Source organism: Dermacentor andersoni, chromosome 9, assembly GCF_023375885.2.
Source record: "Dermacentor andersoni chromosome 9, qqDerAnde1_hic_scaffold, whole genome shotgun sequence".
NCBI classification, from domain to species: domain Eukaryota; kingdom Metazoa; phylum Arthropoda; class Arachnida; order Ixodida; family Ixodidae; genus Dermacentor; species Dermacentor andersoni.
Genome location: NC_092822.1, coordinates 5115125 through 5130059, shown reverse-complemented (window position 1 = coordinate 5130059; position 14935 = coordinate 5115125). Strand labels below are relative to the sequence as shown.

The 14935-nt window shown below is 47.3% G+C and overlaps 1 protein-coding gene across 14 annotated transcripts in view; it reads left to right on the top strand.

Annotated features, from left to right (window-relative positions):
- Positions 1 to 14935, top strand: part of LOC126527418 (uncharacterized) — a 476501-nt gene that overhangs the window by 157847 nt on the left and 303719 nt on the right. For all 14 annotated transcript variants that reach the window (XM_055068432.2, XM_055068435.2, XM_055068434.2 and 11 more), the window contains exon 7: positions 11669 to 11828. In XM_055068432.2, the coding sequence (XP_054924407.1) occupies positions 11669 to 11828 (160 nt within the window). The remainder of the gene's footprint in view (positions 1 to 11668; positions 11829 to 14935) is intronic.

Sequence of the window (14935 nt, the reverse complement as noted above, 5' to 3'; positions counted from 1 at the left end):
CGCAAACCACCAGTCTAACCAAGCGCACCAATTGTACCCTCGTCATCATGCTTTCAATGTAGGCTTCAGTGGATCATATGAACTGGGATGCTGTATTACCGTTCATCACGTATGCCTTCAACACAGCCAAACATAAAGTCACAGGATACGGACTTCTTTTTCTCCTCTGCGCTCGCCATCCCAAGTTTTCTCGGCACTATACTTCCTTCTTCTGTTGTGCAGATATTTTGTCGTGCCAAAGAAGGACGTCGACATGCCCGGCTCAGAACCCTGTTGTCACATGCTCATGCTAAGGCACGCTACGACATGCAACATTTGCCCGTCAGATTTTCCACAGGTGACTTTGTGTGGCTGTGGGCACTGGTTCGGAAAAGGGGACTTTTCCAAAAGCTTCTTTCCAAATATTTGGGCCCGTTCATCATTCTCAAATGCTTGAGTGAAGTGTCATATATCATCGCTAAAGTGACGGCTGCTAACTGCTATTTACGTAAGACGCAAGTTCAACACGTTGCAAGATTAAACCCTACCATCAACACACACACTCTGGCTTGCTCGGTGAGCTTCATCTGCCCCGGAAAAAAATGTAACGCTGCACCGGAGGAGCATACAAAAGAAAGAAGAAGCAGTGTGAGGTTTTGGTGATTGGCTGTTTCAGACCGTCTCATGTCTTCTCTACCCTTTTCACTGTAAATAAATTTATAACAGTATTCTGCATTTCTTGAACGAATTTGCAATGCCAAGAACATCTGATGAAACTTCTTGCGCTGTAATAAGATCAGTTGAAGGTGCTTTCATTACAATACTAAAACCGGCGCATCATTGTTGTCGTGCTGAGTGACAATTCATTCTGTCACCATTTATGGTTGCCATCTTTTGATGCTAATGGCGATGACTGACTAGGGTGGCTCTGACAGTAGGCTTATGCAAACATTGCAAATGCAGTTTTGATTTTGTATTAGATTGCACTGCGCAAGGCAATTTTTGGACCAATCTTTGGGAAAAGTGGCACGCATTAAAATTGGATAAATACTGTAATAACTCACAATTGGCTACCGTTGTTGCTTTAAAATATTTCTGGGGCAGTTTTGAAGGGAGGCGACACATTTCGTGCAGTCACTGTACTGAAGATACACCAAGACACGCACTGCCACTATCGTAGTCACCACGGGGGTTGCCATTGGGTTCAGGCGCGTGCTGACCTGCCAAGTTCGATTTATCTAGTGATGGCCAATTTCATTATTGAAATAACGAAAGTATGGGCAAATAGAAATGTATGAATACTAGCCAGGATCTTTGGTTAGGATTGAATTAACTGGAGTCGAATTAACTTGTCTACTGCACACCTTTGTAACTAGCACTTTTGCAGAACTTAGGTAAATAGCGTGGTTATTTCACCTAAGCTGTAAGCTACAGCAGTAAATGTTTGCTGACCTAACTCCAGTTAATTCAATTTTTAGGTTAATTCGATCTCAACCAAAGATCCCGGCCAGTGCTTGTACATTGCTATGGACTAAACTTATATTATTTTGGTCCTAGATGTTAGACTTGCTAGATAATTTGGTCTTTACTGGCCAGAATGCACATGCCTGACCCTAATAGTGGTCCTGATCATAACTTCAATTGCTGCAGTGTCTATATTGGTGGCACTAGGAGACAGTGGATGCATCCAAGTGCTTATTTCCGAACCATTATTATAGCAAATGTTTTTGCCTTCTGTTCCTGGTGGGTTGCGATATTTATTTGTTAAATGGTGCTGCTTTTACACAAGAAGGTGCTGTACTTCAGTGACCTGTAGAATCTCGATATGAATGTCACAGGATGATGAGAAAATTTGTGTCACCCTAATGTTTTATTATCCGAAATTTGTATCACTCGAAAACAATAAAAAATTGGGAAATTAACCATTTAAGTGCCGTGGATGAGTCTTACTCGGGTGCACTTTTTATGCAATTAGTGCCAAGGACGAGTCTGTCTCATCCACACGTTTGGTTGCTCTTTCCAAGTGCCTGTAGAGGGGCGGGCTGGTCCAGCCCATTTTGACATCCTGGCGAGTTCCCTGTTTGGCTGTGTGATGCAGATTCTTTTTCTTTGATTGTTGCAGACTGTTCCTTGAGGTGGAGCCTCCGAAAACTCACTTGAGGACAAAGCTGTTTCTTCCAAAACCCACACAAAACATTTAATGTAACTCATGTAGAAAGATGTGAAGGTTGTTGGATCGTTCCCCACCTGTGGCAAGTTGTTTTTTCATCCACTCTCATTTCCATTAATTTATCGTTTCTTTATTTCATTTGTTAAGCACAACTAATTTCCCCTATGTTGTCCTTGGTGTCAGTGTTTGTTGGCTTCTTATGATATGACTAATAAAGATAGGGCCCCTCGGTTAACCCTCTTTCTTCTCGTTCATGTAGAAAGGAGCACATAAAATAAACACACAACAAAACATTCACAACAAGAAGTAACATACACTAAAACACGTTGTGGGGCTAGTTGGTGCATAGCTTTCAATAGATGAAGCGCTAGCAGTGACTGCACACTAGGAAGGAACAAAGACAGGACAAGGCGCTGTCCTGTCTTTGGCGCCTTGTGTTGTCTTTGTTCCTTCCTAGTGTGCCGTCACTGTTGGCGCTTCATCTATTGATAACATACACTCGGAGCTAAGAAATTACAGACAACACTTGAGTTAGGGGCAGACTATGACTGTAAGTGCAACAGTTCAACATGGAGGGGTGGAGAAGAGGTGGCGAAAGAAGTGGCGTTGGTCTCACTACAGTATCGATATAGTTGACCAATGAGCCAATGGCCAGAGTGCAGCTCCAGCTTGGAGAGGGGACGCAGGTGGCTTGGTGGCAGGGACAGATGGAGGCGGTGTCTCGGCCAGGCAGCTGAATGCAAAATCGGGCCCGTAGCCTGACTGCTAGCACTTTGCCTGCGGGCTCAGAAGTTTGCTGGCTGGGCTCGGGAAGGGTAGTGATGCTTGGGAACAGCATGGCAGGAGGCCTCGGTTGGGTGAAGCCCTGGTGGTTTGGGTCCGAAACCCGATGGCCCATCTTCAACTCCCGGTCTGGTGGCCGATCTTCACTCTTGCATCACTTCTTAGAACTCTCCCCATCTTCCGCCAGCGCACTTCGTTTTTCTGCCACTCTGGCCGATTTGCCTTTTCCTGATTGGCCCCTTTGAACTCCGCGCACTTTCCCGATTGGGCCATGTTCCTTTTTGTTTTGTCTTGTTGTGCTGCGCGTGCTTGACGTTCCTTGACGCTTCCATTCAACACTGAATTGCCTCCGTACAAGCAATCTGTTGTTCTCTTCTTTGTCTTGTTCCACCGCTGCACTGTTTCGCGCACTTCACACATTACAAAAGCCCCTTTTTGAAGAAGTTCTTCTCATGGAAAAACTGCCGCTAGTGCGCGCCCAATTTAAACACATCGCACGTATGTTCAATACAATGTCCGCTTTGTGTTGATCACGTGACACTGAAAAGTCCAAAATAAAGTTCAGTTAGCACACGCAACACAACACTCATGAGGTTCATGAGAAGTCCTCTATTCACAACAAATAGATTTTCTAGTCCAGGGTCAGTTCTCTCGCAATGACAACCAGCTGTTCATCAACTGCTCAGGTTATTCCAACCCAGATGAGATGAACAGTGGGTATCTTTTGTGTTTTAGACGACCACCGCGGAGCCACTTTGTTGCGACTTGAAGGCGGAAACCTCTGTAACTTCACATGATAGGGTTTAGGAACCGTTTAGCCACCTCTACTTTATTGGAACAAAATGCAGTAGGCAAGTTCTTAGCCTCACGATTTAGTTTCACAGAAAACGAGATGTATTCAGCATGACATCTCAATGATTCGGCAGTACCCGCAACGGATAACTCGGAAAAATTTGTTCCATTCACAACTGGTGCTTCAGAATGCGCATTGGCTACGTCGCTATTTAAAGCGGAACGCTTAGCCGATCTGGTACCATTTAGGCAATCACTGGCCGAGATGGGAACATTGTGTTCATCAGTAGAACCAGATTGCGATGAATCAACCTTTCTTATTATGCATTTACACAGACCTAGCAAGCGCCCATCATCACTTAGCACTGATTTGCAGTGTGACTCGCATTGTAAGTCACAGGCCTCTTCCTTTGATTTTATCCTAGTCTGTATACTGAGTACATATGTACTCATCCTACCATCTTGGTCTATCTGGCCTTCATGGATGCGGGCAGGCAAACTCACCCTCTCTTGAGCTGAGCCACCTGAGTGGTCCTCAAACCTCATGAGGCCACTTGTCTCCACTGCAAGGGGTACACTAGAAGAATGGGCGACCTTCTTGCTTGCCTCGCATTCTTCGAGGCCATTGGCTATGTGAACCATTTACCAGTTCGTCGCGCTTTCTAGATGCATCTGGGCCTCTTTATCCGATGTGCTTTTATCTGCACTGGTTCGCATGCGTACTTCCTTGTCGGTCAAACTGTCTTCAAGCTCACTGCTCATGCATACCGTTGCCAATTCCATCCGGTTTTCTGAAGGCATCTATGCCTCTTTATGCAATGTGCTTTTACAAGCACAGGTGCACATGCGTGCCTCGATTTCAGTGGCAGTTGCCTGTTCCCTGTTTTCCTAAATGCCTACGTTTCTAGAAGCTGCATTTTAACGTCTCGTTCAAGTTCGGTCAGCTGCTTTTTAGCTTCTCGTTCTTGCTTCTTAGCCTCTTTTTCCGCAGCCCTTTCCTCGTGCACTCGTGCCTCCTGTTTGTCTTCGACTCAGCTTCCTTGAGCCCCATGTGTTCTAAGGCCAATGAACAACTCTTGCGTGCCAGTCATGGTTTCAAGATTTTAAAGTAACCATGTGAAAAGAACAAACTGCTTTGTCCTGTCGCTGCGGTCGCCAATTTGTGGTGCAGGTTCTTTTTCTTTGTTGCAGACTGTGTCCGGAGGCAGGGCCTCCGAGAACTCAACTGAGGACAAAGCCCGTTTCTTCCAAAACACACACAAAACTTCGAATATAACTTGTGTTGAGAGAAACACGTAAAATAAACACACCACAAAATATTCATAACAAGAAGTAGCATACACTCAGTGCTAAGAAATTACTGACAGCACTTGAGTTAGGAGCAGACTATGAGTCTCAGCACAACAGTTCAGTGTGGAGGGCGGAGACGAGGTGGCAAAAGAAGCGGCGTTGGTCTCACCACAGTGTCAATGTAGTTGACATTGTAGCTTGGTGGCACAGGCAGATGGAGGTGGCGTCTCGGCCAGGCAGCTGAGTGCAAACTCGGGCCTGCAGCACGACTGCTTGCGCTCTGCCTGTGGGCTCAGAAGTTCGCCGGCCTTGGGTACAGCAGTTCACCGGCCGTGCTCGGGAAGGATAGTGTTGTTTGGGAACAGGATAGCAGGATGCCCCGGTTGGGTGGAGCCCTGGTGGTTCAGGTCTAGAACCTGACGGCCCGTCTTGAACTCTCGGTCTTGTGGCTGATCTTCACGCGTCGATTCCTCGAACTCTCCCCATCCTCCACCAGTGCACTTCGTTTTTCTGACACTCTGGTCAATTTGTCTTTTCTTGATTGGCCCCTGGGAACTACATGCACTTTCCTGATTGGGTCATTTTCCTTTTTGTTTTCTCATATTGCTCTACTTGTGCTTGACGCTCCTTGACGATGTCGTCTTCCATTCAGGACTGAATTCACCTTCGTGCCAGTAATCTGTTGTCCTGTTCTTTCTCTTGTTCCACCATAGCACTGTTTTGCGCACTTCACACATCACATGCTGCTATGGGGTCTGCTGACTTCATTCGGCGATGTTTGTCCATTAGAGATTTTAGTAAAGGTGGCTGCCAGTCGCGTGTTGCTGTGCCCATCACGAAAGTACGGCTTTTATTTGATTGAGTCATCTAGCTTGGAAGATGACTTGCTTCTGCATGAAAACATGAACAGTGATGGCAGTGTTTTCTATGTTGTAAACACATCAAATGACTCTGATGTTGCTGAGAATGACGATAGTTTTGATATGGCACTGCAGTGAACAAAGTTAGATAAATGGAACCTTCTGCTAGCATGTAAATTTGTGCATTTTCAGACACAAGTTGTTAATTTGCTGCCCCGATGTTATATATATTTTGAATCTGCAAGAAATATGCTATGCAGAGGTGCGATAAAGAGAATGTCATTTTATGAATGCATTTTTAGATTTTTTGCTGGCACTATAAAGGATTAAGGTGGGATGGAGCAATAAAATTGCTGATTTAGTGAATATTTTACATTTATAATTTTTTTCTTTGGAATTCTAAGATCTTTCATTATTCGTGGCAATATATTACTTGGAAATACACAGCTTAATTTGACAAAATGGCTTTTTTAATATGTTGTCTTCGAAATTGGGAGGTAAATCTGGCTGCGGGAAGTGCTTTCATTCATCTGATGGTGCGACTTTCCGGTGATACGACACCGCCATCATGGCAATGCCATAAACACGAGAATGGAGCATCAGATAGTGGCAGTGCCATATTTCTCTACGCAATAAATAAAAATATTACATATTCGAGGGTACCTAAGCACTTAGGAGAGTTGTAAATGCAAAAGTAGTTTTATCCAATTGAATGCCGCTGAGCGGTCCTGAGAGTTTTGCACTGCAATTACCATAGTAGTATGTGCTGCCCGAGCCAGCAAGCAGCAGCAGCAGCAGCAGCCTGCGTACCACTGCTGCATGCCACCAACGTCCTGCGCGATGACAGACTGAGGAAGCAGCAGTCTCTCTATTGCCCACTAGGGGCAAGAGAGAGATAGGAACCGCACACAAGCTTCCGAGAGCGAGGGTGTGACGTGGCGTCGTGGCAATGCCCTCTCCCCTCACGCAATAGCTGATGTGCTACCACAGCAGTAGGTGCACCTTTTCACCTGCTCTGCTCTATCGAGGCGTGCTCTTGACATGGAGCGTTGCAGCTAATGGGAACATCGTCCAGGTGCACTCATGACGTGGCGCCGCAGCCAGTTGGACTTTAGGTGCCGTTTCGCTGCTGCAGACTCGCCGGCTTTTTCACTCAATGAGCCATTTGGCGCTTTCACATCAATAAAGCAATCAAGAAAAGAGAAAATTTGAGTGTCACGCTTTGTTATTGCAGTCGCATCACGTGCAGGACGTACTTCTAGTGGCTTGTGCAGATTTGAATGACTGGCAGGCTTGTTTCACACACATTTTTGCGGCAGCAAGCATGACACTTTGCATGTTCTGAAGCCGACATTTCAATGTCTGCCTGGTTATCCCTGGTTTCTTTCGTTGCTGCATTCTAGCGACATCCTGATGATGATAAGGGCATGATTTGTGGAAGATGAAGGAATCTGTGCAATCTGCTGGGGGCAAAAGTAAAAAAGTTTCGAATTGACCTTGGGTGCTTTTGATGATGGAAGGCACGGAATAGAGAGATAAGGCTACCCATGAAAGCTAATGCTGCCAATCTTGCTGATTGCAGAAAGACAGTCACGTCTTTAAAAAGTTGCAAGGCATATGAAGATAGCCAACAAGCTGCACGATACTGCTAAATAAATGTCAAGGACAGCACAGAAATGTGAAGAAAACATGACCTCACTGGCAACGAACTACTGTCCCGGCAGGCTTTAGGTGCCCAAAGGCTTTCTTGAAATGATTTTGACAAGCAAAACTCAAGGCAACATTTTCTCAGCTTTTAATTTTTGGGCAGTAGCTATAACTCATTTCTTTACCATTTCGCATTTAGTAAAGGTAGTATCGTTCTGTTTTTTTGTAAGGACATTAGGCAAAGTTTTCTCAGATAATAATTTTCATGCAGTTGTCACGCATCCCTTTGCCATTCACAATTAATAAAGATAGTATCATTCCGTATTTTGCACATAAGTCCTGAACCATTGAGCAGTAAACTAAATCTGTCTGTTATTGTCCGCATGCCGTAAATATTTCTATAATACACCTTTTGCAAATGCCATTTGTAAGACATTGTGCATGTAGAGTATAAAATTTTTTTCTTATGCTTACTGTGCAAGCAAAATAAATCAATAGGTTTATAGCACAAAGTACGGTTTTATGAACATTAGAAGGGATGGGGAGAGCAAGTGTGCGCAACTGCTTGCTCGCCGACAGGTGTGCATACACGCACGCACACACCGGTCGGTCGGTCGGTCGGTCGGTCGGTCGGTCGGTCGGTCGGTCGGTCGGTCGGTCGGTCGGTCGGTCGGGTCGGTCGGTCGGTCGGTCGGTCGGTCGGTCGGTCGGTCGGTCGGTCGGTCGGTCGGTCGGTCGGTCGGTCGGTCGGTCGGTCGGTCGGTCGGTCGGTCGGTCGGTCGGTCGGTCGGCTCGGTCGGTCGGTCGGGTCGGTCGGTCGGTCGGTCGGTCGGTCGGTCGGTCGGTCGGTCGGTCGGCTCGGTCGGTCGGTCGGTCGGTCGGTCGGGTCGGTCGGTCGGTCGGTCGGTCGGTCGGTCGGTCGGTCGGTCGGTCGGTCGGTCGGTCGGTCGGTCGGGTCGGTCGGTCGGTCGGTCGGTCGGTCGGTCGGTCGGTCGGTCGGTCGGTGTCGGTCGGTCGGTCGGTCGGTCGGTCGGTTCGGTCGGTCGGTCGGTCGGGTCGGTCGGTCGGTCGGTCGGTCGGTCGGTCGGTCGGTCGGTCGGTCGGTCGGTCGGTCGGTCGGTCGGTCGGTCGGTCGGTCGGTCGGTCGGTCGGTCGGTCGGTCGGTCGGTCGGTCGGTCGGTCGGTCGGTCGGTCGGTCGGTCGGTCGGTCGGTCGGTCGGTCGGTCGGTCGGTCGGTCGGTCGGTCGGTCGGTCGGTCGGTCGGTCGGTCGGTCGGTCGGTCGGTCGGTCGGTCGGTCGGTCGGTCGGTCGGTCGGTCGGTCGGTCGGTCGGTCGGTCGGTCGGTCGGTCGGTCGGTCGGTCGGTCGGTCGGTCGGTCGGTCGGTCGGTCGGGTCGGTCGGTCGGTCGGTCGGTCGGTCGGTCGGTCGGTCGGTCGGTCGGTCGGTCGGGTCGGTCGGTCGGTCGGTCGGTCGGTCGGTCGGTCGGTCGGTCGGTCGGTCGGTCGGTCGGTCGGTCGGTCGGTCGGTCGGTCGGTCGGTCGGTCGGTCGGTCGGTCGGTCGGTCGGTCGGTCGGTCGGTCGGTCGGTCGGTCGGTCGGTCGGTCGGTCGGTCGGTCGGTCGGTCGGTCGGTCGGTCGGTCGGTCGGTCGGTCGGTCGGTCGGTCGGTCGGTCGGTCGGTCGGTCGGTCGGTCGGTCGGTCGGTCTATTTCCGCAACTGGTGTTGCGAGGACAGCCAGGGAAAAAGCTGTATAGACAGCTTGAGAGGTCCTGGCTTCCTCTTACAGTGCAGCATTGACGGCGGCGGAGTACAACAACAAACAAAACGTGAGGAGAAAAACAAAAAGAACAAAAGAAAACACGTACGTTCGGTACAGAGAATGAGACATGCACGTTCAGTACGCAGTACATTGTACTTGTACAGTACAAAACTACACGAACATTTGGGGCAATTCTTTCAGAGAAATATTAGATAAATCAATATTCTCGTAGCAGTACAAATGGTTCAGAAGTGTCGGTAAGGTATGCTGCAACATTTGTTTGCCATAGTTTGTGCGGCATTTCTTAACATTCCAAGGTTCTGTTGTGCGGGTATCATACACAGTTCTGCTCTGCTCTAACCCAGCAAGTCTAAGCAAGGAGTCATCATTTTTCATCATGGCGAGTTTATATTTATAGCACAGTCTGTAGTTATACATGGACTTCATCTGTATAATGTTGTGTTGATGGAAAAGGCCTGCAGTGTGGAAGAAATACGGCACTTTACATGCAATGCGTATAATACGTTTTTGTAAGACAGTGAGTTTGTTAATGTTTCCAGCTGTTGTTGCCCACACCATACATCCGTAGTTGGCTATGGAAGAGAACAAAGAGTGGTAAAGTAACAAGTTAACTGATGTAGGAAAATTAAAGCAATTGCGGCGCATGATACCAACTGTTCTGGAAAGTTTCTGAACTACGTAATTAATATGATCATTCCACGACATATCTGCTGCAAAGTAAACGCCCAGAGTTTTCACAGACTGCACAAATTCTATTCTGATATTGTTTAATTCAATTAGAGGAGGTTCAAAGTGTTTGTGACGTGGGTGAAACATGACTGCTGCAGTTTTGCTAACGTTAATTCTTAAGTGATTATCAGCCGCCCAAGTATTTATTTCTTTTAAGGTTTTATTAGCTCGATTTGCGAGATCAGCAGTTGAAGTACCCGAAAAAAACAAGCTGGTGTCATCTGCGTAAATTATGTACTTAGCAGTGCTGTCGATGTGGACAATATCATTGACATAAAGAACGAAAAGAAACGGACCCAAAATGCTCCCTTGCGGAACGCCGGAAGCTACCGCTTTCAACTGGGAGCATTCACCGGCAATACTAACAAACTGAGACCTATGTCGCAAGTATGAGGCAATCAGCATATGGGCTATGCCTCTAATACCGTAATGATCCAATTTTTTAAGCAGCACAGAGTGATTAACAAGGTCGAACGCCTTTGAAAAATCTAGAAATAATCCTAGTACCATGTTTTTTGATTCAAAATTTTTTAGTATGAATTCTTTTTGAGCAAGGAGAGCTAACTCAGTAGATCTGTTTTTACGAAAGCCATATTGAGCTGTAGTGATAATGTTGTATCTTTCACTAAAACAAGATAGCCGTTTAAGAACAACTTTTTCGAGGCCTTTAGAAAACACAGGTAAGATGGATATCGGGCGATAGTTTCCCACTACATTTTTGTTCCCTTTTTTATGTATTACTATAACTTTTGCCCTTTGCATAAGACGCGGGAAAACGCCGGAAACTAAAGATAAGTTGAAGATGTGGGCAAGGCAAGGTGCAAGAATGTCGATAGTAAATTTTATGGGCTGTATCTGGAAACCTGACGCATCTGTAGCTTTACTATTATTGAGTGATAAAAATTCTGTAATTACTTCATTTACTGTAACCGGCATTAGAAATATTGTTTCGCTATTTCGGGCACTCATATTAGACAGATTTACATCGCTGTTTGATGTGTCCGCAAAAGAAAGAAAGTAGTCATTAAATGCATCTGCTAGGTCAACACCTTTTAATTCAATCCCTTCATGAATAATTTTTGTGGTCGGTTCGGAAGAATTACCAAAGATAGATTTTAAAACCTTCCAAACTTTTTCGGACTGTCCACCAGTTGAATTGAATCGGTTATAAATATATTGCTTTTTAGCGATGCGAAGTTGCTTTGTAACGAAGTTCCTAAATTTTTTGAACGTTTTCAGCGCTTCAGGACACCTACTTTTTAAAAACAGTCTGTAAAGTTTATCTCGTTTTCTTATCAATTGCAACATATCTTTGTCGACCCATGGTTTTCTACTTTTCTTTGATTGGGAGAATTTCTTCAGTCGAAAGGAAGCATTATAAATGTCAGTAAATATCCCTAAAAATTTTTCGTATGCTTCATCAGGGTCGGTTTCCTCAAAAACATGTTCCCAGTTAAGAATAGATAAGCGTTCCTTGAACTCGCATAACGTCTGATCATTTATAACTCGATAAAATGATAACTCGATAACTCGGTCGGTCGGTCGGTCGGTCGGATCATTAAGTTGGCTGATTTGCTTAGTTGGCCACTGAGTCTGTAGCAGTACTCTTACCAGCTAGCTGCTGCTGTTGGCATTGCAGCTGGTGACACAAGCAGCACAGCAGGCTGCCACTGCGCCGCCACTGCAACAGCCAGTGGCCGCCGATGGTCATATCGAGGCAACCGATGCAAGTGAGCAGGCAGTGCAGCAGCCCCCCGCCCACAGTGTGCCTTCAAGCATGGCCGAGAGCGCCTTGTCTGGTGAGTATATTTGACTTCTTGTTTTGACAATGTTCTCAGCAATAGATGTAACGAGCTTTTTATTTCATAATACAGATTTCCTGAATATGTTGTGCTCATGAGGCCGAAACCTGGCACATCGCAACATTGAGCTCCTTGTATGCATTAGTTTAAAAGCTGTTGGGCCGCCTGGCAACATGTAAAAGCTGCCAAATTAGTGGACGCTCTTCTTACTTCCATAGTGCCTTGGTTTGAGTGTATGGGTGTCTTTATTAGGGTGTCACGGGAGTAATGAGCTTAGCGAGCCACAGGGCCGTGTCGGACATCACCAACTGCACCGTTAAGTGTGTGCTGAGGCCACGAAGGGGCTACCGAGTGCTGTGCATACAGGAAAACACAGTATTGCCCTGAGTTGGTGAAAACCGTTTGTCTCTGGCGGCACCGAATGCTCCACAAACTACGTGAGCCCCAGTCCTGGGGCTCACGGGAACCAAAGGGCTCCCGCGCTAAGGGCAAAATTACACACAGGGGCACCTATAGGATGTCGCTACGAGAGCAAAGGCTCCAGCCACAGGCCACTGGGAAAGTCCCTGTGGCCATGTGCTTGCTCTTGCAATAACCAGTTGGCCAACTAGCGAGAGCTTGAGCAATCTCCTTCGGTTTGGACCACTGATGAGTGTGGCTCGGTGCAGCTCGACCACGCGGGAGCACTAGGCATCGCTCTTTGGCTTAGCATCTGGACAGGATCAACACAAGGTATGCGCTAGCTGTATGGGCAGAGGCACAGTACGGGAGCTCAAGTCTGAGACACAAAGGGGCCGGCGGATGAGAGGAAAGCGGGTATGACCTAGTGCAGTCCCAGGAGAGAAGACCCGCGCTCCCATCGGGAGGAGCCAAAGCAGCTACCCCTGTGATGTGAGCGCCGCCACCGCAAACCATTGCGAGTGGAGTGCCACTGCTGACAACCGTCGCGAGTGGAAAGTGGGAGAGGCGTAGGGACAACGCGTTGCTGTGACCTAGAGAAAGGAAAAGTCCTTTACAGTACCATGCACCTCATTCTTTAATACAGAAATACAGCTTTCTCTTATTTGGAAAAACAAAGATTTACTCTGAATGCACTGAAGTTGGAATTAGTAAAAAAAGTGACTGTTTCCCCAGAAAGGCGAAGCACCAATTGCAATAGCAAATTAGTAGACAACTATACAAAGTAAGGATAGTAGTTTTATCGGCCGTATAAACTTGGTAAACATTCGCCTACTAACTAAATTAATGAGCATGGTGTCACGCACGCACAAGCAAACGTACCTCACTCGAGGATCACGGAAACTTGCTATCAAAATGCTGGTCTGAGGAAGTGCGATAGCAGGGGCGAGTGAATTGACCTTTGTGCTGTCTCTTGTTTCACTGTGAACTAAGCGACAAGAACATAGCGTAGTGGGCCTAGACACATAGACTCTGTCCCCATCACAGATTGCTGTCAAGATACGCCTGCGCAGTCGCGCACGGTGTACGCAACAGCTCCCGGAGTAGAACGCCTCTCTTTCTAGTTGGGCCAGTTCCGCATGCAAGTTTCGGGAACACCAAACGCCCGTGTTGCGGCTCGATTTCCAGATGAAGTCGATGTGTTTTTGCAGGCAGCACTTCTATGCATGCTTCCATGCTTTTAGAGCAAACGCAGAGAACGGGAAGACAGACGGGAACCATGGAGGAAGGGAAAAGTTAGGAGGGAGCATCACACTATACGATTGAAGCCAGCCGTGTCACCCCAACACGTGATAGTCACGTCAGAAAGCGTGGGAAATTTTAGGGCTCTTGTTCTGCCAGCAGCGCTGTGGCAGGGCCCCCGAACAAGTTCCCCATTGATTAAATACCGCTGGGCACCAAACGACTTGGCAAATCTCAATTCTTGCTCCGTGATTTTGACGCAAGAGGTCATGCGATGGGCTGACACAGAGCAAAGGGACTGGTGTCGCAGAGCCTTCGCTTGCCAAGGCTGGCTGCGTGATGTAATGCTCTCTCCTAACTTTTTCCTTCCTCCATGCGGTGTTTTAGCTCTTTATAGGGGACAGCTTAAAAGCTTGCCAAGTACACGCACACAGAATTAGCCATATGGAAGCAAAGGAATGGGTTGATTCGTATTTCTGTGATTTTGGCCTGAAGCATGGGCACGTCTCCCGACATCTCTTGTTTTCGAATGCCGCCAGGCGTCCAGGCGCCGTCTTGGCCACCGGATGCAAGAGGCCAATGTATGGGTTCAAAGAAGCTCGCATCCCATTTCGCCTCTAGGCATTTGAGTGGAAAGGCAGTGGCCCTTGTAGAGCTCGGAGTATGTGACCTTTTAACTGAAGAAACAAGACCAAACAAAACTACGAACCTGCTATTTCGGAGTTAAGAAGAAGGACCCATATGGGGTCACCATTGCAGAAAAAAAGAAGGCAAAAAGAAGAAAACAGCATGTGTGGATAATTTGGCTCCATAGAATGGAACTTGAAAGTGACATGGAAACAACCAACAACGGACATGGCCAATTCACGCGACACCGACTTTTACTTTATGGAAGTATGTGTCACTTGCGACAATGAGTACCTTCCGCTTCAGTGTGTAATTTCTTCCCAAAGAATCCTCCTCTTATCTTTGTTGCAAAAAAATCCTTCATTTTAGCATTCTAAACAAGTGGACACTGCACAATTTGGGTGATGAACAGCTCATTGATGATTGCGGGAGACATTAAAAACTGGCAGCAGACGTCGTTTGCTAAACCGTCTGCTCAAGTAGGCGAATTCCCCGCGGCACCTGTGTTTGGCCTACACCTCCATCATGTGATCATAACGTCACTTTTCAAGGGCGCTCGACCATTGGTTTTCGCTTTTGCCGCTTGCAAATTTTTCCAAATGTCTCCATTGTGATTGCAGCAGCGTGCGCCACTCGGAAAACTGGTTTTGGGAAAGGAGGTTTGCTCACACGATGGCCGCCGTGCCGTTTCTGCCCAAAATTTATTGCTTGTGAAACAGGCTTTAGACTTGCTTCATGTGTGCGGTGTTTTGGTTAAGCCTGCCTGAAATTTTGTATCCACCCATAGCACAGTCCAACGTGTGCCGCATGTCGTTGCAATGTCGTGAAGTGCAACC